Source organism: Furipterus horrens, unplaced genomic scaffold (genome assembly GCF_987537825.1).
Source record: "Furipterus horrens unplaced genomic scaffold, mFurHor1.1.pri manual_scaffold_3, whole genome shotgun sequence".
In the NCBI taxonomy this organism is placed as follows: Eukaryota; Metazoa; Chordata; class Mammalia; order Chiroptera; family Furipteridae; genus Furipterus; species Furipterus horrens.
In genome coordinates this window covers 171,994,003-172,021,581 of record NW_028327173.1, presented here as the reverse complement: position 1 = coordinate 172,021,581, position 27,579 = coordinate 171,994,003, and the positions used below count along the sequence as shown (strand labels likewise).

At 36.3% G+C, this 27,579-nt stretch overlaps 1 protein-coding gene across 1 annotated transcript; it reads left to right on the top strand.

Annotated features, from left to right (window-relative positions):
* Nucleotides 1-27,237, top strand: SAV1 (salvador family WW domain containing protein 1). Its single transcript, XM_090270850.1, has 5 exons — nt 1-468; nt 3,063-3,506; nt 12,455-12,725; nt 15,442-15,585; nt 25,824-27,237. The coding sequence occupies exons 1-5, from the start codon at nt 375-377 to the stop codon at nt 26,023-26,025; spliced, it is 1,155 nt and encodes a 384-aa protein (XP_090126976.1). The 5' UTR covers nt 1-374; the 3' UTR covers nt 26,026-27,237.
* Nucleotides 27,238-27,579: the final 342 nt, after the last annotated feature.

The following is a 27,579-nucleotide window of genomic DNA, read 5'->3' as shown; positions in this document are numbered from 1 at the left end:
TCCCAGCGGCCTCGGGGAAAGTTTACAGGACGTAGGCGGCGGCGGTAGCTGTAGCGGTTATTCGGCGGCCCGCGGCGGATCATGGCCCTGGCTGGGTGTCCCTGGCCTCCTCTCACGGAGTCCTCGGGCTGCGTCACTGAGCAGGCAGACTTCCGGGAAGGAACTGACAAGCGACAGAGCGGCGGCCGGCGCGCTTAGCGCCCCGAACATGCGGCAGTCCCTGCGGGCGACCCCGGGCTGCGGAGAGGCGGCGGCGGCGGCGGCGGCGGCTCGGGAGCGAAGGAGGCGGCGGCGCCGGCGGAGGTGGCGGCCGGAACGGCGGGCGCCCGGCTCGGAGCCTTAAAGAGGCGCGGTCTGGGGCCTCGTCGGCCAGGATGCTGTCACGAAAGAAAACCAAGAACGAAGTGTCGAAGCCTGCCGAGGTGCAGGGGAAGTACGTGAAGAAGGAGACGTCGCCTCTGCTGCGGAGTGAGTGTCGGGCGGGGCGCACCCCTACCTGTCCCGGGCGGGCGCGGCTCCCCGCTCCTTTTCATTCCTACTGATCTCTGTGAACTAATGTTTGTTTTTAATCTCATACGCCTGAAGTCCTGTCTGTTATTTGGATCCGGTAAAGACTAAGAAACAAACTGGTTCTCCCTCCTCCCCGTGACCCCTCCTAAAAATGATAAACTTCCCAGTCCCCTCGTGGCAGAATGTTATTGGTTTTACTAGGAGAAAGAGATTCTTTAGGAAAAATTTAAATTACTGAGTTAAAGGATTAGACGGGCACACCTTTTTCTCTTCTAGATGCGTGGAGTAATGAATGCCTTGTGCTTGCAAACCTTGCGGGTGTCACCCGCCCATGCTGGAAGTTGTGCGAACTCCTGGCTAGAATTCCCTAGCTCTGCGGCTGGATGCAGACGCGAGGAGGTGAAAGCTGACCGTCGCTGTTGTAGCCTCTACCCAGAGCCTCATCATTCTTAGATCTCAGAGTAGAGGAACCACAATCATGTATATTTGGCTGTATTCATGAGAATTTCTTCAAATAAAAATCCCCAAGGGCTCCAAAAAGACAAAGTACTCAGAATGATTTCTGTCAAATTTTAGGAGAAATCACCTAATGTTATTTTTTTCTTTTAACTTTAATAGGATGTAATTTCTGTCGCCCCACTCCTCGTACCTTTTTTCTCTTCAGTTTAAGTATTGGACTTTGGTTTTCCAGCTGAATCTTTTAAATTTTAAATTATTGCTTTCTTTTGAATATTTAAAACTTGCTGTATGCTCAGAACATTTGTGAGATAAGGAGCTAATATTTTGGTGCTCATACCGAGTGCTGGCCCTTTGTTTAAGTTTCCTTCTTGGAAGCTTGTAGTAATCTTGTGACTTAACCATTACCTCATATTATAATGGGAAAGCTGTTCATAGAGATTCCTAGTATTTGCCCAAGATCCCACAGAAAGGGGTGGAGAGCATGTTTTTCCATTATAATCACATCAGCCTTCCAAATTTAACCTTGTATTTGCTATACTTTCTTATAGAACAACAAAATAGATTAAATGGGTACACCAGTAACCAGAAACTTGATTTTTAAACCTTTTTTCAACAGTTCATTTTTTAGTTACACATTCTCTTACATTTTTGGCAAAGCTTATGATAGCTTGCAGTTTGCTGCCAGTAAAGTTTATTAAACATTGCTTGAAATCATGAAATTTTTTTAAAAACCTTTAAGCAAATAACTTGATTCAGTGTTTTGTCTTGGTTTCATCAGGTGTTGAGCCTTGTTTATTTGGATATTAATTTCTGTCTAGGGTTTGCTCCTGAAGCTTATTAACAAGTGCTCTCTAGGTGTTTACTTAATGTTCAATAAAATGGTCTCCAAATCCAATTTTCTTCGTGTTAAGGGTTGTGCTTCTTTTTAAAAATTGACTTGAGAGGGAGGAAAACATCAGTTTTTGTTGTTGCACTTTGTGCGTTCGTTGTTGATTCTTGTATGTGCCGTGACCAGGGATCCAGACTGAAACCTTGTCATATTGGGTGGACGCTCCAACCAACTGAGCTACCCTGCCAGGGCCAAGGGTATTTTGTTTTCTAACCAGGAATGTAAGCAATTTAAAAGTTCTGTATTCTGAAATACTATATCTTGAAAGCCATTGTTCTATTATTATCCTCTGTTTTAAATTATAATTACATGTTTTAAAGGAGCCATAGTTTTAGGCTTTGGGTTTCTTGAACTAGTTCAAAATTATGTACTTCTGTGAAATGAGATATTTATATTTTTTAATTTTCATAGCTAAATTTTTGGCTTTCCCTTTCAGTTACTGTACTAGTGTAGTATTATTTAATTCCAAGAGAAGGAAAACCAGGTTAATAATTTTAAAATCTTTTCAAAGGAATCCACCTTTCTGTGTTTGGGAATAGCATTATGTTCTGTTTTTGTTTTTTTTGTTATTTTTAATTATGTTTGCTGAAGAAGGACTTTTGTGAATTTTGAATATGAAGTTAAATCAACAAAACCAACATTTTAAAATTATGTTAGTAACTGAGTTAGATTGTTTTCTATTTTTACACATTTATTCGTATTTCATTAATATGTATTTCATAGTTATGCTTATTGATATTTCATAAAAATGTTAAACTTACTGATATTTCATGATAAAATGTATGGAAGGATGCAGAATATATTTGATTCTACACATTTATGTAAGTTATAAATTCATTCAGTCAGCCTCAATTTTAAAATACCCAACTACTATTTTGAATAAAAATTTTAATTGTGCTGGCTGGTGTGGCTCAGTGGTGTGAGTGCTGGCCTGTGAACGAAAGGGTTACTGGTTCAATTCCCAGTCAGGCCACATGCCTGTGTTGCGGGCCAGGTCCCCAGTTGGGGGCATATGAGAGGCTGCCACACATTGATGTTCCTCTCCCTCTCTACCCCTCTCTCTAAAAATAAATAAAATCTTTAAAAATTTTTTTAAATTGTGTTTTCTTCAATCCATTGAAATTTTGCAGTGATAGATATAAATGAACAACTTTTAAAATGTATACTGATTGAAGTGGTCATTTTATTATTTGTTTCATTATAGATCTCATGCCTTCATTCATCCGGCACGGTCCAACAATTCCAAGACGAACTGATATCTGTCTTCCAGATTCAAGCCCTAATGCCTTTTCAGCTTCTGGAGATGGAATAGTTTCAAGAAACCAGAGTTTCCTTAGAACTCCAGTTCAAAGAACACCTCATGAAATAATGAGAAGAGAAAGCAACAGATTATCAGCACCTTCTTATCTTGCCAGGAGTTTAGCAGATGTCCCTAGGGAATATGGCTCTTCTCAGTCATTTTTAACAGAAGTTAATTTTGCTGTTGAAAATGGAGACTCTGGTTCCCGATATTATTATTCAGATAATTATTTTGATGGTCAGCGAAGGCGCCCACTTAGAGATCTTTCACATGAAGATTACAGATATTATGAATACAACCATGATCTCTTCCAAAGAATGCCACAGAATCAAGGGAGGCATGCTTCAGGTAACTTAAAATTAGAACTACTACATTAGATTTATTAACACTTAAATTTAAAAGATGCTGTCTTCTGGATTTTCTTGGGAAGCCAACAAATGTTCCTAAAGAAATACTTCTTTATTTTGCCAATCTTGCTAAGCCAACTTGCGAGTAATTATTAACCTACACCGAGGGAAAGAATTTTGTGTTCATTTATTATATTAACTCCTTTTATGAAAATTTGGTACTTATTTGAATTCAGGCTGTCTTGACTGTTAACACTATGAACCTTGAAAACCTAAGTAATCTAAAGTCTACAGTTAAATTGAACCTAGGTTTAGTTTGGTAGAATGGGAAGGTTAGGGTTTCAAAGAAACCGGACTTAAACTGGGGAAAGGCAAGACAGGAAGAATTGGGCATGATAGGTGATTCTGTGGGCAACTGCATCTTTACTTAGCTAGAATCTACACTGTTTCTTAACAAAACTGTTTTTGTAGTTTAATAATTAGTTCCCAAGTTGATCAGACATACTTGTGAAATAATTGTGTGTTAAGCATGTCTTTTTGTTGTTCTTTTCTGAAATGGGTAAAATTATGAGTTGTAATTTTTTGAAATCTGCTTTCCATATTTGCTGACTTGGGTATTCTTACACAAGGAGCAGAAGAGAGGAGAAATGCACAGTTCACTTTAGTCCTAAAGTACTGAAATACACCATGACATTCTTTTATAATTAAAACCTATCCAGTTTTGTGTCTGTTTCTTACCTGAATAAGCTTCTTAATGTAATATACTACTTATGAGTAGTTTCAGTGACTCTGATCTTCCATTTGGTGCCTGTTTGGTGGCTAATATTTTAAAAGTTAATGAGGATTTGGCTGGGGATATTTGGAAGAATGTTGTCACTAATGTGGATATGAGGGAAAGAGAATAGTAATATAGGATTAGCCTAGCATCTGGCTGTGTATAGGAGGAGCTCCAAAAATAAATGGTTGAGTAAGTGAATGAACCCAGAGATTTTAAGTCTGGAGTTTTAAAGACAGGTTTGGTAGCCGATGAGTAGCGTAAATAGTAGCTTATAACAATCTGTTTATTATTAATACAGATCATTCTTTGCACTCACCCATGTGTATTTATATTGCAAACATCACTGATAAGCTCATAACACTTTTCTGCCTGAATGTAAGTATGAAGAATTAATACCAAGTTAAAATCTTGTCTTAAAATTTTTATTCACCAAATATCATTGAGAAAACACTTTAAGAAATAAATTTCTGCCCTGGTAGGATGGGTTCGTGATTGGAATGTTATCTCATGCACCAGAAGATTGCGGGCTTGATTCCCGGTTAGGGCACCATATCTAGGTCGTGGGTTAGATCTCTGATCAGGGACATGTACAGGAGCAAACCATTGATGTTTTCTCTCACATGTTTTCCCCCTTTCCCCCCTCTCCCCCTTCTTTTCTCTTTAAAATCAATAAACATCCTTGGGTGAGGATTAAAAAAGAAAAATTTCTATTGATCCTCTCTTAGGAGCAGTCTGACAGTTTTTCTAACTCTAATGACAGACTTTAAAACATTTTTTAAATCAGAATTTAGAATTATAAGTTAATTACTTTATAAAATTAACAAATGTCATTTTTTAAAAATCCTCACTTGAGGATGTATTTTTTGGTTTTAGAGAGCAAGAGTGGGGAGGGGGAGAAAGAGAGATCGATGTGAAAAAAAAAAACCCACCATGGATTAGCTGCCTCCCGCATGTGCCCCCACCCCAACCTGGAATCAAACCTCCAACCTAGTTATGTGCCCTGACTGGGAATTGAACTCCCTACCTTTTGCTGTACAGGTTGATGCTCCAACCAACTGAGCCAAGGTCATTAAAAAAAAAAAAAAAATTGTGTTTATTGCAGAAGTAATACATGTTTGAGAAATTTAACTTAACATTGATTTATATGAGGGTAATAAGATTAAGTGTTTTATTTTTTAGGAAAAAAGCAGTACTTTGAGGGAGTCTCAAGTGGCCCTGAAGGCTTAATAACCAATTAATAACCAAACAGAAAAGCCTAACATCTGTCTTTTCCAGAAAGAAAAAATATGAATATGAGACAATAGCTGGAAGTTTCTTGAATTCACCTTGAAAAGAATTGAAACTTAAGTATTTTCAAGATTTATGCTGGAGAGAGACAGGAATTTGAATGAATTGAAAGGAGAAAGTAAGTTTGTGGGAGGGTAAGGATGTGATATAGAGAGATTTATTTTCACAGGCTTTAAATTTTGATCGCTGTTACTAATGTATTGGGTTGGCTAAAAAGTCTGTGTGGTTTTCTTCCCTAAAATAAAGGGCACATTTTTCATTTTCACCAATAACTTGATTGATACAAATATTTTGTGTACGTCAGCTATCTCCCACATGCTGTAACGTTGATTGTTCTCAGTGTCAGGATTTGGTCATTGCCAACTTCAACCAGTCCTCCCGACCACGAAGCATTGTCCAGTGAGAAATCTCCAGCATAAAACTTGGCAAATCACTTTTTACAGGTTTGATCAGTCCCAGCACCTTCTCTACATACTGCACAAATCTTTTTTTGGCGTTTCAGTTGCATTTTTACCCCTCTTGAAATAATAGCATACTATGCTGAAAATGTTGCTTATTTTCTTCCATTTTCAATATTAAAATGGCTACAAAAAAGTCACCAATTTTGATATTTTTTAAATGCACACTGATATGACAGCCGTCACATACAATCTAACAAAATTGTTTCGAATGAAATTAAAAACAACTAAGTGCTACTAGAGTCATTTTATGGGAAAAAACCAAATGAACTTTTTGGCCAATTCAATAATAAGCATAAAAGATGTATGGAAGGAAATAGTTTTTTAGTGAGTTAATGAGAGTAGTAATTTCTGCCAATTAGTTACTATTTAGACTTTCCAGAACACCTATATCAAGCATTAAATTCATCCTACTGTATTTAGCAGAAGAATAAAAACAAGCTGTGTAGTATCTTAAAGGGTTTTAGGGTCTAGCAAGTTTTATGGTTAGCTGTAAAATTTGACCTTTAAAATTTTGGCCAACATATCAGTTAGGCACTTACTGTATGTGCCAAAGGAAGGAATCCTGCTGTTAACAGGAAGTCTTTAGTTAGAATACTAAAAGCAGATTAATTTCCTTTGTTTTGCACTTAAGTATTTTAGTTTTATACAGTTTTAAGTAACAAACTTTAAAATTTGTTTTTAAAGACAAAGACATCAAGTTATAAAAATAAAAATGGAAAGTGTCAGGCTTTACAGGAAACACTGGAGTTTCTGTTTATTCCAGGATAGTCATAAATACTTAGTGAAACACAATCATCTTTTGAGGAGGGGCTATTAATCTTTAGGGACACAACTTCATAATTATTTTGCAGAGGAGGCAGTTGGATTGCTTCAATACTTACATCTCTTTATCAATATTATGATAATAACATGGGCTAAAATGTTTAGTATTTATTGCCCTGGAACTTGGAGACCTTCATTAGTTTTCCAGATTCTATTTTCTTCTCTGTGGCTGCTGCAAAATTAGGAAACTAGAAATTTTGAGCTCTGTAAGTGCAGATCTCATAGGTAATCTGCCTGGTTATATGAGGTTAAGGCTTTTGGAGACATATCTAGTAAGAGTTTACTTGAGAGACAAAATTTTTTTTTCTTTTAAAAATTTATTTTAGATTAAATTTTGAGATTAATGTTTGAGTCGAGTCCCATGTACACATTCAAGTTACAAAAGTCATACCAGTTTATAATCCCACAAATAAGAGTAAAAGAGTGCTTATTTGTTCCCTTCATTTTCTTCATTGTAATAGATTCTAAACTCTTCTACTCTTTGCTGTTTCTAAATTTTCTGTCATTTTTAACAATATTATTTAGCCACAAATATTAGTTCTTTGGCTCTGGAATTTCTCATTTAATTTTAATGTTTTTGTCTTGTTCATGCATTCTTGTTTTACTGAATGAATTATTGTTCCCATTGTATTTTTCTATGATATTCATGGGGCAGTATTTTTCCATGTCTTTGGGAAATCATGTATGAGTTGGGCAAAAAGGTTTTCAGTTGGGAGTATGCAAAACAGTTGATAAAGCTATTGTAATAATTATAACCTGCATGTCTTTTTCCACCCCTGTATTTAGTTTATGAATGCTTTATTTTATATAAATGGAAGGTGTGTGATTAGTTCCTGTAAAGCAAAGTTATTTTGAGGATTATGAATGCCACTCATTCTTTTCTGGGACCAATTGAAATCAGGAAAAACTCATTTTTTTTCCTTGTAGCTCAGAAACAAGTTCTCATTTTCCACTGATTGAGTTCAAAGTTGGTAGGTTGCTTTTCCTTTTATTAGTGGCAGTCATATTTTTCTTTGAAGAGTTACAGATGATCTTTTGTTGTGAAGATTACATGGTTAGTAATATTATACCATCTGTGTGTCTTACTTGAGCCTTGGTTTCCTCTCCTGTAAATTGGTCGTAATTCTACTACTTCATTAGAGCTGTTTTGAGTATGAAATATAGTACATATAGAAAGGGCCAGGGACAGAAGAGACACTCGTAATTATTAGCATTCATGCCCTTTTCCCACATTTGACATGTTATTGAAGTTTCAACTTTCTGGCTGAATTTAGAGTGTAGGTCTGGTGTGTGAAAGCTTGATACAGCCTTTTTTTTTTTTTTTTTTTTTTTGTCTGCTAGACATTTTTTACTAGTAATACTGTTTTACATTTTAGATCAGTGATTTCCATTCCTTTTATACTGTACATTCATCTTTTAATAGGTTTTATAAACTTATTCCAAATAATAGTTTGAAAAAACAGTTAGTGTACATGGCACCTCCAAAAAGTACTGGTAAAGTGTCATGAAACCAAAAAAACAATTTGTGGAGATATCTAAAAAGGTAAGTATGATGATTCCTAACATGGCTCTGGTAAAGCTGATGGGACTCTATGGCACGTTGTCAAGGGTTAGTGCCTGGAAATGAGATTTCACAGAGAAGTCTTTGTGTTTCCTCTAAATATGAATTTCTAGTTTATCATGCTTTAAATCTGGTGTTTGGTACATAATGTAGTTAAAATGTAGAAGTACATTGTTTCTAGGTTTACAGTAGTCCCTCTATATCGTGGTTCACTTATCGCGGCCTCACTATATCATGGGATTTTAAAAAATATTATATTTAATTATCGCAGATCTTTTGCTATAATGCGGGATTTTGCGGTACTGTATACGTATGTTGTTAAAGTTATGTAGGTTTGGGGAGGGGGGTGCTGGGTGGAGGGGAGCAGAGGGGAAAAAATTGGAACTATTGTAACAATATAATCAACAAACTATACTTAAAAACAAACAAAAAAAGTTATGTAGGTTTAAGAGTGTAGAATATGTTTAAGAACATAAGTAGTGTTTATAGAAGTGTGGAAAAGGTTAATAAGGGACTGGGAACAGTTTATAAGTGTGTGGGAGGCTTTATAAAGGCTTAAAATATATATAAATACTAAAATAAATGTAAGGTTCCTACTTCGCGGATTTTCACCTATCGTTGGGAAGGAGGGGGTTGTCTAGAACATAATAGCTGCGATAAGTGAGGGAATACTGTAGTCAAATCTGGATTTTCTAAGGAGGTGAGTGAAATTGTCACAAACTTGATTACCCTCTGACCCTGTACAGTTTAAAATTGCCACGAGGTCTGTCCAGTAGGTGTCTAGCCATGTAATATGAAAAATAGAGACAGTTATTGAAGAAGATACAAGAAATATTGTACATGGGACAATGATGCTTAGTCCCCTTCAAAGTAGGCACTTGAGGACCTTACACATTTCTTCCAATTGTATTTTCCTGAATTTCATCAACCGTCTGCAATCTCTTCCCTTTCAAAGGTGATTTTAGTTTTGGGAAAAGTCAGGAGTCACAGGATGCCAAATCTGGGCTGTAGGACTGCTGAGTCACCTGAATGATTTGATGTTTTGCCAAAAACCTGCATGAGATGTGATACATGAGCCGGGTGCATTGTTGTGATGAAGCTGCCAATCACCAGTTGCCCATAGCTGCAGCCTCTGAATCATCTGAATAGTTTCCACGGAGGAATGTTCAAGCCTAACACAAAATTTGATGCAGCTTCGTTGCTCTACTAGCTCAGCCGTTTTGAATGCGACGGCCACATAGTACACACGCTCACTGAACTGCATCTGCTGCCCCCGGTCACTGGTATAGTGAAGTCTTCATTGTTCATATATGTGCATTCCAGTCCACTCCTTGGCTGCCAGGTTACATTGATGTCACACAAAACGTTCTTGTTATATTGATAATGGCTGGACTTTCTCTGGAGAGACCTCATATAATAGTTTTTATTTTTATTAGTGTTTTTTTAGACAGAGAGAGGAAGGAGGAGACAGAAAGAGAGAGAATTTGTTGTTTCACATTATGCATTCATTGGTTGTTTCTTGTATGTATCCTGACTAGGGATCAAACCTGCAACCTTGGAATATCGGGATGATGCTCTAAGCAACTGAGCTACCTGACCAGGGCCAGGTTTTATTTTTAATAATGCTGTATTTATAAATTATACATTTCCAGGGGGCCTCTATCATGCCAAATGTTATGGTTCTTATAAATAACTATGAGTACACTGAATTGACTGTGTGTATATGTATACTAGATGGAACAAAAGTAGGTTTATAGTTGTATGTGAAACAGTTTATTGTTTATTATTTATTATTTGTATTTTCCATGGAAACAACTGTAAACCTACTTTTGCCCTACTGTGTGTGTGTGTGTGTGTAAATTTATTTTTAAAATGCTATCTAGGTTGTGGCCAGTAGAACATTTTTAGTGATGGAAGTATGAGAAAGTATAAAGCCATTACATGCTTATACAATGTCATCTCAAAGTTATTTGCTATGTGGGTATCTTTAGTACTTTGACTTATAGTACATTGGCTCATTTCTTTTCTGTTTAAATATTTTCTAAGTCCTGAAGTTCCATAAACTATGCTTATTAAATAAACCTTCCGTTGCAGTTTGACAGAAGCCAAGGTCAGTTTCACCAAAAGGCTTTGTTCTGTAGTCACCATCTGCTTTAGAAATGTATCCCTTTCTTCCCAAAGGGTACTGAGCAAGAGTAATTGTTTTCTTTCTTCCATTTTCCTTTTTGCCCCAATATTTTATCGGTGGTGGTGTGTACATTCTGTTGCATCAGTTTCAGAGACACATAATGACTGATTTCTCTGTGATGTTAAAACTGACCATGCAATTAGATGTTAGCCGCATTCATCTGTCATGAAGTTCTCCTTCAGCTTTTTATCTAATGGTTTGGCAGCTATTAATGATCCATAGCTAGACCCAGTATTTCATTAGGTGTTCAAATGGTGATACTCTTAGTACTGTCATTTCTGTTAGTTGGAATTCCCTTTCAATTACTTCGTTGCTATTCATATAAGACAGGTTAAATGCTAGATCTTTTATTTACTGTTGTTTCAAAATAATGAAACAACAGTAAAGGTAACCAATGAGTTGGTATTTTAGTATCTCTATGAACTCAGGAATTTTTTTTTTTTTTTTTTTTAGTTAAAATCCAAGCTTTATTTGGTTAAGAACCTTTTGCCTGACAAAAGGTTACAAAAATTTATCGTGCTGTTTTTAAAAAAAGTTTTATAGTTTTATGTTTTACATTTGATATGTGAGCCATCTTGAGTCCATTTTTATATAAGCTGGTAGGTATAGGTTGTGATTAATGTTTTTCATATGGATGTCTGGTTATTTCCACATCATTTGTTGATAAACTATTTTTCCTTGATTGAATTGCCTTTTCACCTTTGTCAAAAATTAATTGACCGTGTATGTGTAGATATATTTCCATTGATCTGTTTGTTCTTTTGGCAGTACCACACTGTCTTGATTACTTGATTACTGTATCTTTATATTAAGTCTTAAAATCAGATATTATGAGTCCTCCAACTTTATTCTTCCTTTTAAAAACTGTTTTGGTTTCTTTAGTTCTTTTGCCTTTTCATGTACATTTTGGAGTCTGCTTATCTATATCTATAGCTACAAAAACTCCTGCTGGAATTTGATTGGAATTACCTTAAACCTAAAGATATTTTGAGAAAAATTAACATCTTAATTATTTTGAGTCTTGTAATCCATTAATGTGGTAGGACTTATTTCATTTTTTTAATAAGTTAGGTTTACATGTAAATGTTTGATTTTTTTGGAACTATTATAAATGATTTAAGTAGTTAAATGTTTCAAATTATTGTGGGTATATAGACTTGATTTTTTTGTAGGTTGCCCTTATCTCCTGCTATCTTACTTAGTAGTTCTGAGGCACAGCCAGATTATTTTTGCGAAATTATAAACTGGGAATAGTTTTACAAGTTTGTTTGCTACTTTAGATGAAATGTCAAATTAAAATCTTAAATGAGGTGAAATTTTCTTTTCCTCACTTTTCCTTTAGCAGTCTACATACTTAAGTGGCTTTCCTAGTAGTTAAATGTTTTCATGTCCTAGTGATGGAGGCATCAACCAAAAGCACCCAATTTCAAAGAGGGGAAAATACTTCCTCCTCCTTACTGTAATTAAATAATAGTAAAATGGCTATTTTTAAAAAATTTATTATTTATTGATTTTAGAGAGAGGAACGAAGAGAGTGAGATAGAGACAGACATCGATTTGGTGTTCCACTTCGTTAGGCATTCTTTGGTTGATTCTTGTATGGTATGTGCCCTAACTGGGTATTGAACTCACAACCTTGGTGTATCGGGATGATGTTCTAACCAACTGAGCTACTCTGCCAGGGCATTACTGGCTTAATATATGAAGAATTTTATTTATAATGATAAAATAGTGACTTTTAGCAGGAGAGTATATAATCAGGATAATGAATTTTGTAACTGTTGCTTAAATAGCATCTTTTTAGCTTTGAATAAATTGTTCTGCTTTTTTCTCTTTTTCTCTTTCTCCTCAGGTATTGGGAGAGTTGCTGCTACATCTTTAGGAAACTTAACTAACCATGGTTCTGAAGATTTACCCCTTCCTCCTGGGTGGTCTGTGGACTGGACGATGAGAGGAAGAAAATATTATATAGATCACAACACAAATACAACTCATTGGAGCCATCCTCTTGAGCGAGAAGGACTTCCTCCAGGATGGGAGAGAGTTGAGTCATCAGAATTTGGAACCTATTATGTAGATCACACAAATAAGAAGGCTCAATATAGGCATCCCTGTGCTCCTAGGTATTGACTTTATTTTCATCTTTTTGTTTTGAGATTGTCTGATGTTAGATTTTGAGGTCATATATGTTCATCAAAGGAAAAGGTATTCTGAAGTTTGATATTTGAAAGCTTTAGTCTTCAAAGTTTATGATAACTTTTTCTGGACTCTTATTAATGAATGACTTTATAATTTAAAAAAAAAAGCTTTATCTTTAAAGAACCTCAAAAACATGCTCAGTGTTCTTATGATCAGATTCTAACATGCCAGAATGTTTTTGTTGTAGATGCCCAGAAGTTAAAATAAAAAGTAAAAATAAAACATCTGCCTCTTTACATTTAAATTCCTATAAATAATATGGACCTATCTCCATATGTCAAAATATACTTTTGAATTGAAACATCTTGCTGTTTTTACTCAATTTCAGACATTTTATGTTCTGCTTTTTATCATTACTAGGCAAGAAACTCAAAATTGGAAGTGCACAAAACATCCCAGATCTCTTTAGTAAATGTAACCAGTGATCCTTCGGACTCTTTTGATTGATGCTGGGCTTATTAGTTGATCTTGCTTATGGCCAGACTTCTAGCTCTCTGAATACTATAGCCAGTTGTCACATATGATTGAGCACTTAAAAATGTGATTAATCCAAATTGATATGTGTTGTAAATGTATAAAATACACACTGGATTTCAAAGCATATAAAAAGCTAGTATTGATTTAGTAATGAATTTGCAAGTATTCCCAGTTAACTACATTTGAGCTCTCAAGAACTAGACCATAAAATTAAAAATGTGTAGAATATCATCAGCATGTTAATAGATGTTGTTTAGTATCATCTAGCAAAATATAGATCTTCGGTTATAGCAGACATTTGCATTTTTTAGATTCATTGAAATCATGAAAATACGTTTTAATGTCATCAACTAGAAAACTAAGTTTTATCATTGTATTGTTTTAATGATTTTGACATACATATTTGGATTTATTAATTCAGGTTTGAAAAGTAGTTTTTTTCTGTGATTCCATTTAATGGCACTCAGTCATTGTTTATTGAGCAACTGAAGTTAATCATCCCTTTGGAAGAACCAGACCAACCACTTGGCCTGTGTTGGGCTCTGGCCCCTTAGCCAGCTCTCTGTACCATTGCAGACAAGCCCTGGCCTCTGTTTTCAGGCCCGTGACATGGGGGTAATAATTCAGAGCCTCACTTATTCCTGCCGTGTCGCCAGCACCCAACACAGAGATGGACACAAAGTGGGCGTGTAGCAGATGTCTTTGTTGAAGGATGGAAAAAAATATGGTTTCAGTTTCACCAGGTAGCAAAGGACTTTGTAGTTCAGACAACCAGATTTGAGAGAATATTGAGCTTATGTTTTTGTTCATTATCATTAACCTTACATTACTACAAGATGTTTACAGTTTACAGAGTGTTTTCATTATTAGTTAATATGCTTTTCTCAGCATCTCTGTAGATACTAAACAGGAGAGAATAAACACCTTCCTTAAGCCCACCAAGGTAGGTAGTATTAATAGCTCTTTGATTGTCTATATTATACTAATCCTTATACAGAACTCTTGACTTAATCCTGAGGACAGTCATCTTTGGCATGAATTTATTCCGTTTTATAAATAAGGAGGCTGAGGCTTAGAGAAGTAAAGCAGTTTTGCCTACATTCATACGTTTTCTAAATGACTAAACCCCCTAGGCATATCTGACTTCAATCTCCCCTGCCCCAGTTGTGCTATTAAGGAATACTTCACTTTGTGCCTACTTAAAGAAGAATTGAAGATACAGTTCAGCGCAATTTGCACACTGATTATTAAATTGTTAAACACAGCCTAAATCTAATATTTCTTTTAATCCCAGATTAGTGTCACAATGACCTTTTCTGATATACACATAAATCTTAATGTTGGGAGGCAGGACTGCTTACAGCTTTGTCTCCAATACTGGAATAGACATTTTGGCCTCCCAGTACTCACTCTTTAACCTTCAAATCGTTCAGTGTTCTCCTCAGCATTTCCCTGTATGTCAGCCTTCTCCCTGTGTTGCTATTCTCTCCCTGCCCCCAACAGGTGCAGGCCATTAGAATTCATTAAAAGTATGCTTTAAAGAAAAAAAGTCTGATTTAAAATAGGTTCTAATCAGCTCTAACTCCCATATGCTCTCTTAAGGTAGTAAAAGCAGAAAGGAAATATTACAGTTAATGTATTTCAAGTGCTCCTACTGTACTACATATTCCAAACCTCCTTTTCAGCCTAGAGGAGGACAAAAATAGCCATTGTTATTTTGAGAGAAACTATCAACCTTTCCAACATAACTTTACAGCTAGTTACTAGTAATTATTGGAATTTATGATTCTTGTTTTAAGTCTCTGTATAAAGGTTACAGCTTAGCTCCAACTTTTTTTATAGCCTTTGAAGTCATCCTTGAAAAGGCTAGATACCAGCCAGAAGAAATTCCATTTTTTAAAAAAATAAGCACAGGTTTAGCTTAGTTTATATCCATCACTAGTGACCTAGTTTCTGAGAGAAGGTGGATTTTAATTTCCCTATAGTATGACTTAAAAAAAAAAAAAAAAAAAGCCAGGCTTTAGACTTTCTAAGGTGGTAGACAAGGAATTCAGTTTGGGCAGGAAGCTCATTAAAAAATTCTTAAATATTATTTGTTTTTTAGAATTTCTTGTTTACACTTAGAGCCTTTATCCTAATGAATGTCAATTTTTTTCTTCTTAGTGTACCTCGGTATGATCAACCTCCTCCTGTCACATACCAGCCACAGCAAACTGAAAGAAATCAGTCCCTTTTGGTACCTGCAAACCCATATCATACTGCAGAAATTCCTGACTGGCTTCAGGTTTATGCTCGAGCCCCTGTGAAGTAAGTGAATTTACAGCACAAATATTTGTTGACGGGTGAGTGGAGGACTGAATGGAGTCTCTGGGCTGCTTAGCCCACCCAGCAGCATGTTTTTTCTCTTTATAACATTGGACTTCTAAAAAATATTTTATTTGAAGAAAGGATATCACAGTTTATAAAATTGTTTAGAAGTATGTTCTGCAAACGTGTTTTGAATCTTCGCTTTGTATGCAGACCTGTACTATATTAGGGATCCAGTAAGAAGCTTTCATTCTCATAAAGGGAAATTGAGTTGTAAACAAATGATATAATACCTTGTAGTAAAAGTAAGGACCCAGGTAAGTCCTAGGTACATGGGTAAAACAAAGCAGAACACAGAGGTGTTGAAATTGTATGTGTAGTGGCTGTAGGTTCTGGAATAAAATGATGTAGGTTCACGGATACTTTTTAGCTGTGTAACCCTGGGTAGGGTGCCTAACTTAGTTTTGTCTTCTGTAAATTGGGGATAGTAATAGTACCTACTCTTAAGGTTGTTAAGAATTTAATAAAGTGATGCATCTAAAATATATATCACAGTATTCTGCACATGAAGAGAACTTAGTAAATTATTATTATTATTGGGGGTAGAACTACAGAATAGTGCTTAAAATCACTCAGAAAAGAAACAGTGTGATTTCTGGCTCCATCACCCACTTATTACATGACCTTGTGCAAGTTACTGAACTTAGATCTAAGTGTTTTTCCTCCAAAATATGGGGGATAGTAATCTTACCTACCTTTCTTGGTGTGGTGAGACTTAAAAGTGATCATGCATTTTATTTATTTATTTTTAGAGAGAGGGGAAGGGAGGGAGAAAGAAGAGAAATGTGGATGTGCCAGAGATACATTGATTGGTTGCCTCTCGTACGCCCCCAACCAGGGACCTGGACCACAACCCAGATGTGTGCCCTGACTGAGAATTGAACCCGCCACCTTTTGGTTTGTGGGACAACACCTAACCCACTGAGCCACACCAGTCAGGGCTGATTGTGCATTTTAAAGCACATGGTGCAGTGGCTGCCATGCGTAAGCCCTTATGAGTAGAGCAAGGAAAGCTGCACTGAAGAGGAAAATAACATGCTCTAGTTTTTAAAGATGGCTATGAGTTTGCCAGGCTCATTGAAGATACTTATTGGGTGCCATAGTAGGCACTGTTCTTGGAATGTAATCATGAATGAATGAATGAAATCTTGGTTTTTAAGAGCTTTTTTCTTCTGGGAAAACAGAAGTAGGTAGCCAGATCAATAACCAAACGTTATAAAGATTTGTAATAGTGTTATATGCAGAGTGCTATGATTTCAGAAAAGGGTTGGGGGGGTTGAAAGTCAATAGTTATTATCCAGTGCTTCCTATATACCTTATTATGCTAAACTTTTAGGCATGTTATCTCACATATAATCTTCCCAAAACCCGTTTTGCAAGTGAAAAAGCGGAAATTTTATCTCTGCTCAGATCACAACTATTAAGTGGTAGACCTCAGAACCTTTATCTCTAACTTCAAAGACCATGAACTTTTGTCATTGGTACTTGCTTATTTTATTAAAATAATTTACTTAGCAGCTGTTAAATTCCTAGTACTTTGCTAGGCATTCTACACATAATAATTATTTTGTGTACTTTTACTTTTAACAACTAATAAGGTAATATTCAGTTACCAGTTTTTGTAGCCTTACTCTATTTCCCTTCTGTATTTCAGAAACCAAAATTATCAGTATAAAATAGCCCAAAGAAGAGTTTAGGGAGTTTAAGATGATTGGCAATGAATTTGGAATAAAGTAATTAAGTCCTTGATGTTAAATAAAAGCAGGGTAAAACCTTTTATATATACTTTTTGAACTAGTATCTCTTTTCTATAGTTATAAAGGATGATCATTGAAATAAAATTTCTAAGAGGTTAAGCCAACTCTGATTTAAATTTTTACCATCCTGCTATGTATTTACTGGACCTTTGTGTTTGTGCATGTGTATGCATGCATGAATATGCCTGTAATTCCTTTTTACTTGCTTAGAGCCATTTGTTATTAGCTTCCTTTCAGGCTTTTAATGTGAATAGTTGGTATGTTACCTAAAGGATATGCCTTATCATTATTTGACCATGATTCTGGTCATTAAGGCCAGTTTAACATTCTCATAGTTTTTGGTTATTTAATATGAATTACTAATTTTTGGCCTACATAAACATTCCCCTACATTCCCTCTGTTCTTCTCAGTCTATAAATTAATAGCTGTTGATCTGTGGCCGGATGCAGAGACAAGAGGATCCTTGAGGGTTGTAGTCTAAAAGTATCAGTCCTTTTTTTTTTTACCCCAAAGTCAAATTTAATGTAATTTTTAAAGAACTTTTAATTATAGGTATTCTGCAAGGTATATATAGTGCTTATATGTTGGTTTTAGTTTACTTGAAATTAGGTATACATTTATCCATAGAAATTTAGAATGGTTGGGTGTCTCTGCTAACCTACAGAAGCTTCTTTATCTGATAATGTTTATATAATATAGGAACAGGATCAGGAATGTGATCCCATCTTCTTTTCCCATCTTTCACTCCCCTCCCCCTTTTCTAAAATTGAAGTTATTTAAGTGACATTGGTTAATAAAAATATATATAGGTTTCAGGTGTACAATTCTATAATACATTGACTGTATATTGTATGTTCACTACCCCAAGTCAAGTTGCCTTCCATCACCATTTATCCCTCTTACAGTCCCTTCTGCCCCCCACCCCCGACCCTCCTTCTTCTCTGGTGATCACCATACTGTTGTCTGTCCTTGAGTTTTTTTGTTTGTTGTTTTGCTTAATCCCTTCTTTAAATCTTTGAAGACCACTTGACCCACTACTGTATATAGGCTTTGTTCACATACTCATCCTTTTTAGGGGAGATTTGATAAGATTGAAGAGGGTTATTCTTTGTACTTGATGTTATTTCTACTCTGTAGTCATCATTAGGGGAAAAAAATAACATAAAAAAATAACATAAAAGGCTTTTCTCTGGGGGGGAAAAAGACAGTACTTAGATGGAATTCCTTGCTTCTTATGAAAAGAAAGACTTCCAAAGATTATAGTTCCTTTCATATCTGGTTCTATGAGCTAGCTATAAAACTTGAGGAAACTAGCAACTTTTTTTTTCCCCTCCAACTAGCTCAGAACTCTCCCAGAATGGGCCAGACTGGAAAAAAGAGAACAAATACTTCTTTGCTGAAAAACTTAAAGGTCTAGAAATATGTTGCTTTTTAGTTGCTCCTAAGTTTTTATCCCTAAAGAGTATAGAAATGGTTAATATTGGTCTATCAACAAACAGTAAACTGTTATCTATGAAATAAATGATGGAATCAATTACTTACAAAAAAGAGAGGTGTTAGCCAAAAAAACTAGGCTTTTTTTCTCTCGTTTAACAATTGACAATCTTCCAACTCCTTGAAAGTTTTATTTCTATCTCTACCAGTAACTTACCAAAATAATGTTTGCATATACTTTCACAATCTTAGAAACAGATAATGTTCTAAATTATTATTTATTAATTTTAGTGAAGTTACATTTCTAAGTTTGCTGACAGAAGTCTGTAATGCATAATATAACTGTAATTAAGCCAAACTATCGGGTAAAATGATAAATTTAATCTTTAACAGGGAAAAGACTGTCCGGAACACACTTTCTAATATTTCTCATACACATCCCAACACCAGTCCCCAATAGCATTGAGGCATGGATTCTATTTTATTCCTGTGACTTCGTGATCTTGTACTTTAACCAGTGACCCAGCTCTAGGTGTAGGCAGGTAGAAAGAAAGGGCGCGCACACCATTACGAGGGTAGGTGCAGGGAACTTAGGCTGTATTATGCTACTTGGAGCTGAGAAGGGCAGGGCTTTGGCTCCTAAAGGCAGCATCCACTGCAGTATGATCACATCTTTTGGTAGCATTATAGCAGTTGCTGTTTGTATACATGGGCTATTTATTAGTAGTGTTTGAATAGAATCCTGTCCTAGAAAAAACAGCAAAAGAGATGCTGTAAGCATAGGCTACTGCAGTGGTTTTTACAGCCTATTTTCTAAATGATTTGTCTATATTTAGAGTACAAATGTCTACAATTTAAACTTGGGGAAGTAGATTATTTGGCTAGTTAAGAAGGAAAGAATGATAATTAAATACTTAAAAAAATAATCCGGCATATTGGGATGTATTATAGGTGGAAAAGGTAACTATATAGAAGCAACAGAGACAAGAATTTAGAATGGAAATGTACTTTTCTCATCTCTGTTCTTCCTTAGAGTGCTTTTTCTTTTTCCCAAATAATTTTCTGTTAATTATTCTGATTTTGTGCTTATACCCATAATCCTATTCTTTTATTTTTAAGTATATTTTGATTATGCTGTTACAGTTGTCCTAATTTCTTTTCCTTTGCTCCTCTCTGCCCTACAGTATTCCCTCACTTATCACAGGTATTACATTCTAGATCCCCCGCGAAGTAGGAACCTTACATTTATTCTACACTCTTAAACCTCCGTAACTTTAACAACATACATATACAGTACTGCAAAATCCTGCGACATGGCGAAAAATCCGCAATAAATAAATATATTAAAATAATTTTAAAATTCCACGATACAGTGAGGTTGCGATAAGAGAACCACGATATAGAGAGGGACTACTGTACCCCATTTCCCTCCAGCAATCCACCCCCACTTAGTTCATGTCCGTGGGTCGTGCATATAAGTTCTTTGGCTTCACCCTTTCCTATATTATTCTTAACTCCCTCTGCCTATTTTGTACTTACCAGTTATGCTTCTTAATCCCTGCACCATTTCCCCTTTTCTCCCTCTTACCCCTCCCAGCTGATCCCCATACCTATTATTCTATTCATATTCTAGTTGCTTAGTTTTTGTTTTTATTTTTTATTTTTTGGTTCTGTTGTTGATAGTTGTGAGTTTGTTGTCATTTTAATGTTCATAGTTTTGATCTTTTTCTTAAATAAGTCCCTTTAACATTTCATATAATAATGGCTTGGTGATGATGAACTCCTTTAGCTTTACCTTGTCTGGGAAGCACTTTATCTGCCCTTAGATTCTAAGTGATAGTTTTGCTGGATAGAGTAATCTTGGTTGTAGGTCCTTGCTTTTCATCACTTTGAATACTTCTTGCCTGCAAAATTTCTTTTGAGAAATCAGCTGATAGTCTTATAGGCATCCCTTTGTAGGTAACTCTTCTTTTCTCTTGCTGCTTCTACGATTCTCTCTTTATCTTTACCCTTTAGCATTTTAATTATGATGTGTCTTGGTATGGTCCTCTTTTGAGTCTAGCTTGTTTGGGACTCTGTGCTTTCTGGACTTGGATGTCTATTTCTTTCACCAAATTTGGCAAGTTTTTCTTCATTTTTTCACATAAGTTTTCAATTTCTTGCTCTTCCTCTTTCTGGCACCCCTATAATTCAGATGTTGGTACATTTTTAAAAAGTTGTCCCAGAGGTTTCTAAGCCTCTCCTCATTTTTTTCAATTCTTGCTTCTTCATTCTGTACTGGTTGACTGTTTATTTCTTCCTTATGTTCCAAATCATCTATTTGAACCCCAGTTTCCTTCCCTTCATCATTGGTTTTGTGTGGATTTTCCTTCATTTCATTTAGCATAGCCTTCACTTCTTCCCTTATGCATTTGCTATACTTAAGCATATCTATCAAGCCTATGAGCATCTTTATCACCAGTGTTTTGAACTCTGTATCTGTTGGGTTGGCTAGCTCCTCGTTGCTTCGTTCTCCCACTGGAACCTTGATCTGTTCCCTCTTTTGAGCCATCCTTCTCTCTCTCTTCAACTTGACAGGCTCCTGTGTTTGTTTCCCTCTGTGTGTTAAGTAGAGCTGTCTCACCTGTTATGTTGTAAGGGCAGAGCCTTAGATATTCATTAATACAGGGCGACCTGTTTCACCATGTTTTGGCACTGTATTTGGGGGAGGGGTCTGAGAGGGAACAATGCCTCTTGCTCAGCACTTGCCCCTTTTCCAGGCACTTATTCTCCCACTCCTTATATGGGACTGGCACCTCTCTAGCTGTTGCCCTGGCTGTGGTTCCCAGAGTGGGTGGGCTTCAGGATGTTCTAGGTTCATGCAGGCCCTCTAAACAAATGGACTCTGCTGAGAAATCAGTAGTTTCTTCCACCGCCCCAAACCCCACTGGTTTTCACAGCGAGAAGCCATGAGGCTTTATTTTCCCAGCACTGGAACCATGAGCTTCGTGGTCTGGTCTGGGGCTGGGATCACTCCCCAGGTGTCCTTCCTGGCTTTTATAATATATGAGTGTGCTTTCTGCCAGCCAGCCACAGCTGCTGTTGCTGTCATCGTCACCGCCTCCACCGCCATGACACGTCCTCTTCACCCCTCCTACCTATCTGGATGAGTATTTCTTCTTTATATCTTTGTTTGTTGGACTTCCATGCAACTTGATTTTCTAGAAATTCTGGTTGTCTCCAGTTTTGAGGTAGTTTTATTCCTTCTTAGTTGTGGAGACGCAGAATGTCTACATGCGCCTCCGTCTTGGCCAGAAGTCCTATAATCCTATTCTTGATGCTATGATTGGGAGATCAGAAAATTATCTGAAACTTCCTCTTTTTCTTCATTAAGAAAAAGAACTTGAATGCTTATACAGAATATTTATATCTTAAAAACAAGTACATTTAACCAATTTATTCTTCTCTTCACTTTTTCCTTGCTAGAAAGTACACAGATGGTAAGCAACTCTTAATGTTCTTACATTATAGTTCACCACTTGGCATAAATTTAAGCATCTTGAAGCAGTACTCATTGCCGAAATGCCCCTTAGCCATGGAATTCATACTCTGGAAGATTAGGATTTTTTGTTAGGTATTATGAATTTGTTTCAAACAAGTAAGTAAAATCTTAAGCTGCATGAATGGCAGATGTTCTAGAAAATACTTTGTAACTGTTTCTTCATGGAGGCTCATAGATATTTCTTGCAGTATTTCCCCAATTTATGTTGGCAAGTAGTTGGAGTTTCCTACTAAAGATAATATAAAGCTTTCTATTAAGTTTATCTATTAGTAAATTTGCAGCACTCATTAAGTAATCAAATAAGTAAAATTGGGATCCAACAAAATATATTTACCTTGTGGTTTTGCGTATTGTATTCCTGGTACACATACTCAAGTTACACAGAAATGTATGTCAGCCTGTTTGTCTCATACTGGCTGTTCAGTATTTGTTTACTGTTTTCTTTTTTAAAAAGCCTTTTTATTTTCAGAGAGAGGGGAAGGGAGGGAGAAAGAGAGGGAAAGAAATATACATGTGTGGTTGGCTCTCACATGCCCATAACTGGCAACCTGAACCACAACCCAGACCGGCACTCAGTCCAATGAGCCACACCAGCCAGGGCTAAAAAAGCCTTCTTAAATTTTTATTTCACAGGTGATCCATTTGGAATAAGATGGTAAGTGAATTACAAAGCAAAGGACCATTGAGTAGGAATTTTAAGTGATCATTAAAAATAAATTTATTAGAATTTATAATCAAAACTTCCTGTTATGCCAGCTCTGCCGTATGATTTGAGAAGTATTAACTTCATTATCATATAGGTATATGCTTTGCTCTAGTTCAAATTCTTTGTCTAGTCTTAGAATTAACATTCAAAACTATCACTCTGAAGTGTCTTGGTCCATAGTTCTCTTTCTGTCTTACCTTTTGATCACTAAATAATTTTGCAAGACATGGATAGCCTCTTTGGGTTTCACTTTTTTTTTCCATCTGCAAAATGAGAAAATTGGATTAGAATGCTGTCTTCAGGTGTCTTTCAATTCAAAGTGTAAATTACTGCTTTTAGTAGTTTGTGGCATACTTCCATCTCACTATGTGATCTATTGGAGGACTTCTGAGATAAATATATAAATATAATCTTATATGATTTGTGGCATCTACTTATTCTCTCATTTTGAAAAGAGTTTATTATTTCCTTTCTGCTTAAGTTATTCTGGTGTATGTTTTTTTTTTTTTTTTTCAGATTTAATGTGTTTTATTGATTAAAATATTACATTTGTGCCAATTTCCCTTCCCTCTGCTCCCCTCCACCCGGTGGCCCCCCTCCCTCCAGTTGTCCCCCCCTTTTAGATTATGTCCATTAGTTGTGCATACAGTTCCTCCCAACCTCTCTCCGTCTATTCCATTCCCTCCTACCTTGATCCCCAATTCCTATATCATCTCCCTCCCTTTCCCCATTCCCCCTCCCTGTTGACCTCCCCCCAATATGCTTCCCGTACCCACAGTTCCTTTTCCACTCTCGTTGCCTATTTAGTTTGCCTTTGTTTCATCTCCTTAGCTTCTGTTTTTTAAACCAGTCCCTTTAACATCTCATATAACAGTGGTTTGGATCTAATGAACTCTTTCAGTTTTATTTTGTCCTGGAAACACTTTCTCTGTCCTTCTATTCTGAATGACAATTTCGCTGGATAGAGTATTCGTGGTTGTAGGTTTTGGATTTTCATTACTTTGAATATTCTTGCCAGTCCCTTCTTGCCTGTAGGGTTTCCCTTGAGAAGTCTGCTGATAGTCTAATTGGGACCCCTTTGTACATAATTCTTTTCTTCTCTCTTGCTGCTTTTAAGATTCTCTCTTTATCTTTAATTTTTGACATTTTGATTATAATGTGTCTTGGAGTGGTTCTCCCTGGGTCCAGTCTCTTGGGAACTCTCCTTGCTTCCTGGACCTGCAAGTCTATTCCCTTCCCCAAGTCTGGGAAGTTCTCCTTTATTATATTTTCACTCAATTTTTCAAGTTCTAGTTCATCTTCCTCATTCTCTGGCAAACCAATGATTCTTATGTTGGGCCTTTTATAGCTGTCCCAGAGGTTTCTGATCCTCTCATTGTTGCTTCCCATTTCCTCTCGCTGCATTGGTTGACTGCTTGTTCCTTCTCCATATTCCAGTTTGTTGAAATGAACTCTGGATTTTTTTTCCTCACCATCTGTCTCGTATGCGGTTTTGTTCCTTTCGTTATGAAAGTTTTTCGCTTCTTTCTTATCTTTTTCCTGCTCTTTTGTGAATTCTGTAAGCCACCTGATAACAATGGCCCAGAACTGAGCCTCTGACAGGTTTCTTATCTGTTCATCTGTCAGGTTCTCTATCTACTGCCTGGTGAGCTGTGCCACCGGGATTTCTATAGTTGTCTGCCACATTTTGACAGATGCGTTTTGTTTTCTTGGGCCGGCTGTCGGGGACAGTGCCTGTGTACGCGTCACAAGTCAGCGACTGGCGCCTGTCTGCGACCTATTTCGCAGCCCTGTGGTGCTTTCTTTCTTTGGGGGCGGGGGTCCAAAATGGATTCACACAGTTATTCAGCTAGGAGACCGGGATCCGTCCTCCCGCCCCCCTGGGCCTCACTGTTCAAGGCGATGCGGTGGCCGCTCTCCCCAGCGCTGGGGTCGCGCACTGCCAGGGGCTTGACTGCCGCCAGGATTTTTCGCCGCCCCGCAGCTCCGCAAACAGCTTTGCCCTCTTTAACTCTTACCTGCCCGAATGGCACCGCTGGTTTATAACTTAATATGTTGGGCTTCCGTGTAGTTTTATTTTCTGGAATTTCTAGTTATCCTTTGTTTTGAAGTAGTTGTATTCCTCTCTAGTTGTAGAGGGAGACTTAGCGTGTCCGTCTAAGCCTCCATCTTGGCCGGAAGTCCTGGTGTATGTTTTTTAATGCTGTATACTCAACCTCAGGAAAACTCAACCCATGAAATGGTTTTTCCTTCCTCTTCTGTTTAGTTCCTTGTTTGCTGTAGTGAACGTTCCTCAAAAAACTATCAACACTAATGACCTTGCCCATTTTTATGTATTGTTGTTTGCAGGCACAGTGTGGTCTAAAGCATTCTTAAGTTCCTGACAGTTAACTTTGGATGAACTTATTACAAATAACATAGAATGTGTTCTTCAGAAATTATAGCACTGCAGTGGTTTTAAACTGTGTTTATTGTTGTCTAGTGTTAATATTAGAATAACTGACACTTTAAGATTTTTAAAAGTGGGAATTTTTTAACTTACATTGAAATGAATAACAGTTTTCTCTTCTCCCTAAAAAATAGCATATTTAAATAGCAATTAATAAGTGTTATTTTCGATTAAAGTTTACACTTTTAGCTTTAATAAAGTTGATATTTATAAAAATAGACCAGTTGATTACTGTAAATACATATGTATGTATGTATTCTGAACGTATGTATGATTATGTTTTAAAACAGATATGACCACATTCTGAAGTGGGAACTCTTCCAGCTAGCTGACCTGGATACATACCAGGGAATGCTAAAGTTGCTTTTCATGAAAGAACTGGAACAGATTGTCAAAATGTATGAAGCCTACAGACAGGCTCTTCTCACAGAGTTGGAAAACCGCAAGCAGAGGCAGCAGTGGTATGCTCAGCAACATGGAAAGAATTTTTAAGTTAATTTTTGAAAAGTAGAATTTAAGTTTTATAAGGGCTTTAAAATATTTTCACAGATACACTGCAAACAGTTACTTTGGTTAATAAGTGCAGCTTTTTAGAAATTATAATATTCTAATTTTACATGTATTTTGTTATTAAAAATACATACTCTTAATGAGCAAAAAATAAAAAAAGTTTATCATTTTAAGAGCCACCATGGAAAACTTCTAAATGCTGCATATTAAGAAATGACTTTGAATATTCTCAGTGGAGACAAATGTAGCAAGAAATGTCATTATAATGAGATATTAAATAGGAAGCGATCACTTGGTAAACTTTTACAGTAGCAGTACCTATCTTTAAAAAACAGTGAGAGATAACCTATGCAGTATTTAAAAAAGGATGTTTACTGCTTTAGTGTGAAATATTGTCTGGAATCGAATGCTTTAAATATTACTGTTGTGTATAGTTCAAAACATAAAATGGGATTTGTGATAAATTTTTGTGTCTAATTCATGAGGAACCCCCCCGGCCCCCCCCAAAATATAAAGAACTCTTAAATGTGACGAGAAAGTACTTTTATGGTATGAAAGGGTTAAGGGCCTGTAATCTTTCAGAAATAAATTTAGGCATAAGGCCTTAGCCTGGGTGGGAAAGGTGTGTCAGCACTCAAATTTGCTCACTCTACTTCCTTACTTTTGGCCAGGGCTCTTAGGCCTTTAGGAGCACAGCTCTGGTCAGACAGTGGAGGGTCCCCTACAGCATAGCATGCTGCCATCCTAGCAAGCTGGATTGAGCTGCCAAAATGACAATCAGGGATTTGTTAAGAAATCTTGGTCAATAAGTTGATTTTACTTATCTTTCATTTTTAAAGGTTTGTTATGGAACTTTAAAACCCAGTATTTCCTTCCCAAGATTTTTCCTTTTGATTTAATGCTAAGACATTGTTCATAATTTGTGTAGTACATTTGATTGCTGGCAAATTAATGGCACTTTTAGCCTCTAAGTGTCTAGAATTCCATGAATTTTAACATTAGTTGAAGTAGCTCTTCAGTTATATTTACATGTGATGTAAATATGTGAATATATCTTTAGTTTAAGTATCTTTCAAAATACAAAGCACTCCCAGTTAGATAACAGTGCGTTTGAATTGTTGATAAAATATTGGAAATGTTAAATGTTTGATTTTATACAACAAGCTTATTAAATATATTTTTGTGGAACCTAAATGTGTTTGAGTCCATGTTTTATACACAGTGCTATAAAGGTTGATTTTTCCATTCATAAGACCTATGGGCAAAGGAAGCAATATATTGAATGGGTTATTGAAATATGAAAATAAGCTAGTGGAATTTTATCTGTGGGAAAAGTTACTTTGCAGGGCATGTGCACAGACTTGTAAGATTTAAGTTTACATATCTTATGAACTGTCACAGACTCTTCTTTCTAAATTATTTTTTTCTTTTACTCCTTTATTATAGTTTAATTTAATTATGGCTTAGCCATTTCTAAGAAAGTTACATACTGTTTTAGAGCTCCCAGATAAGAGGCATTACTGTTCTTCTTTAATT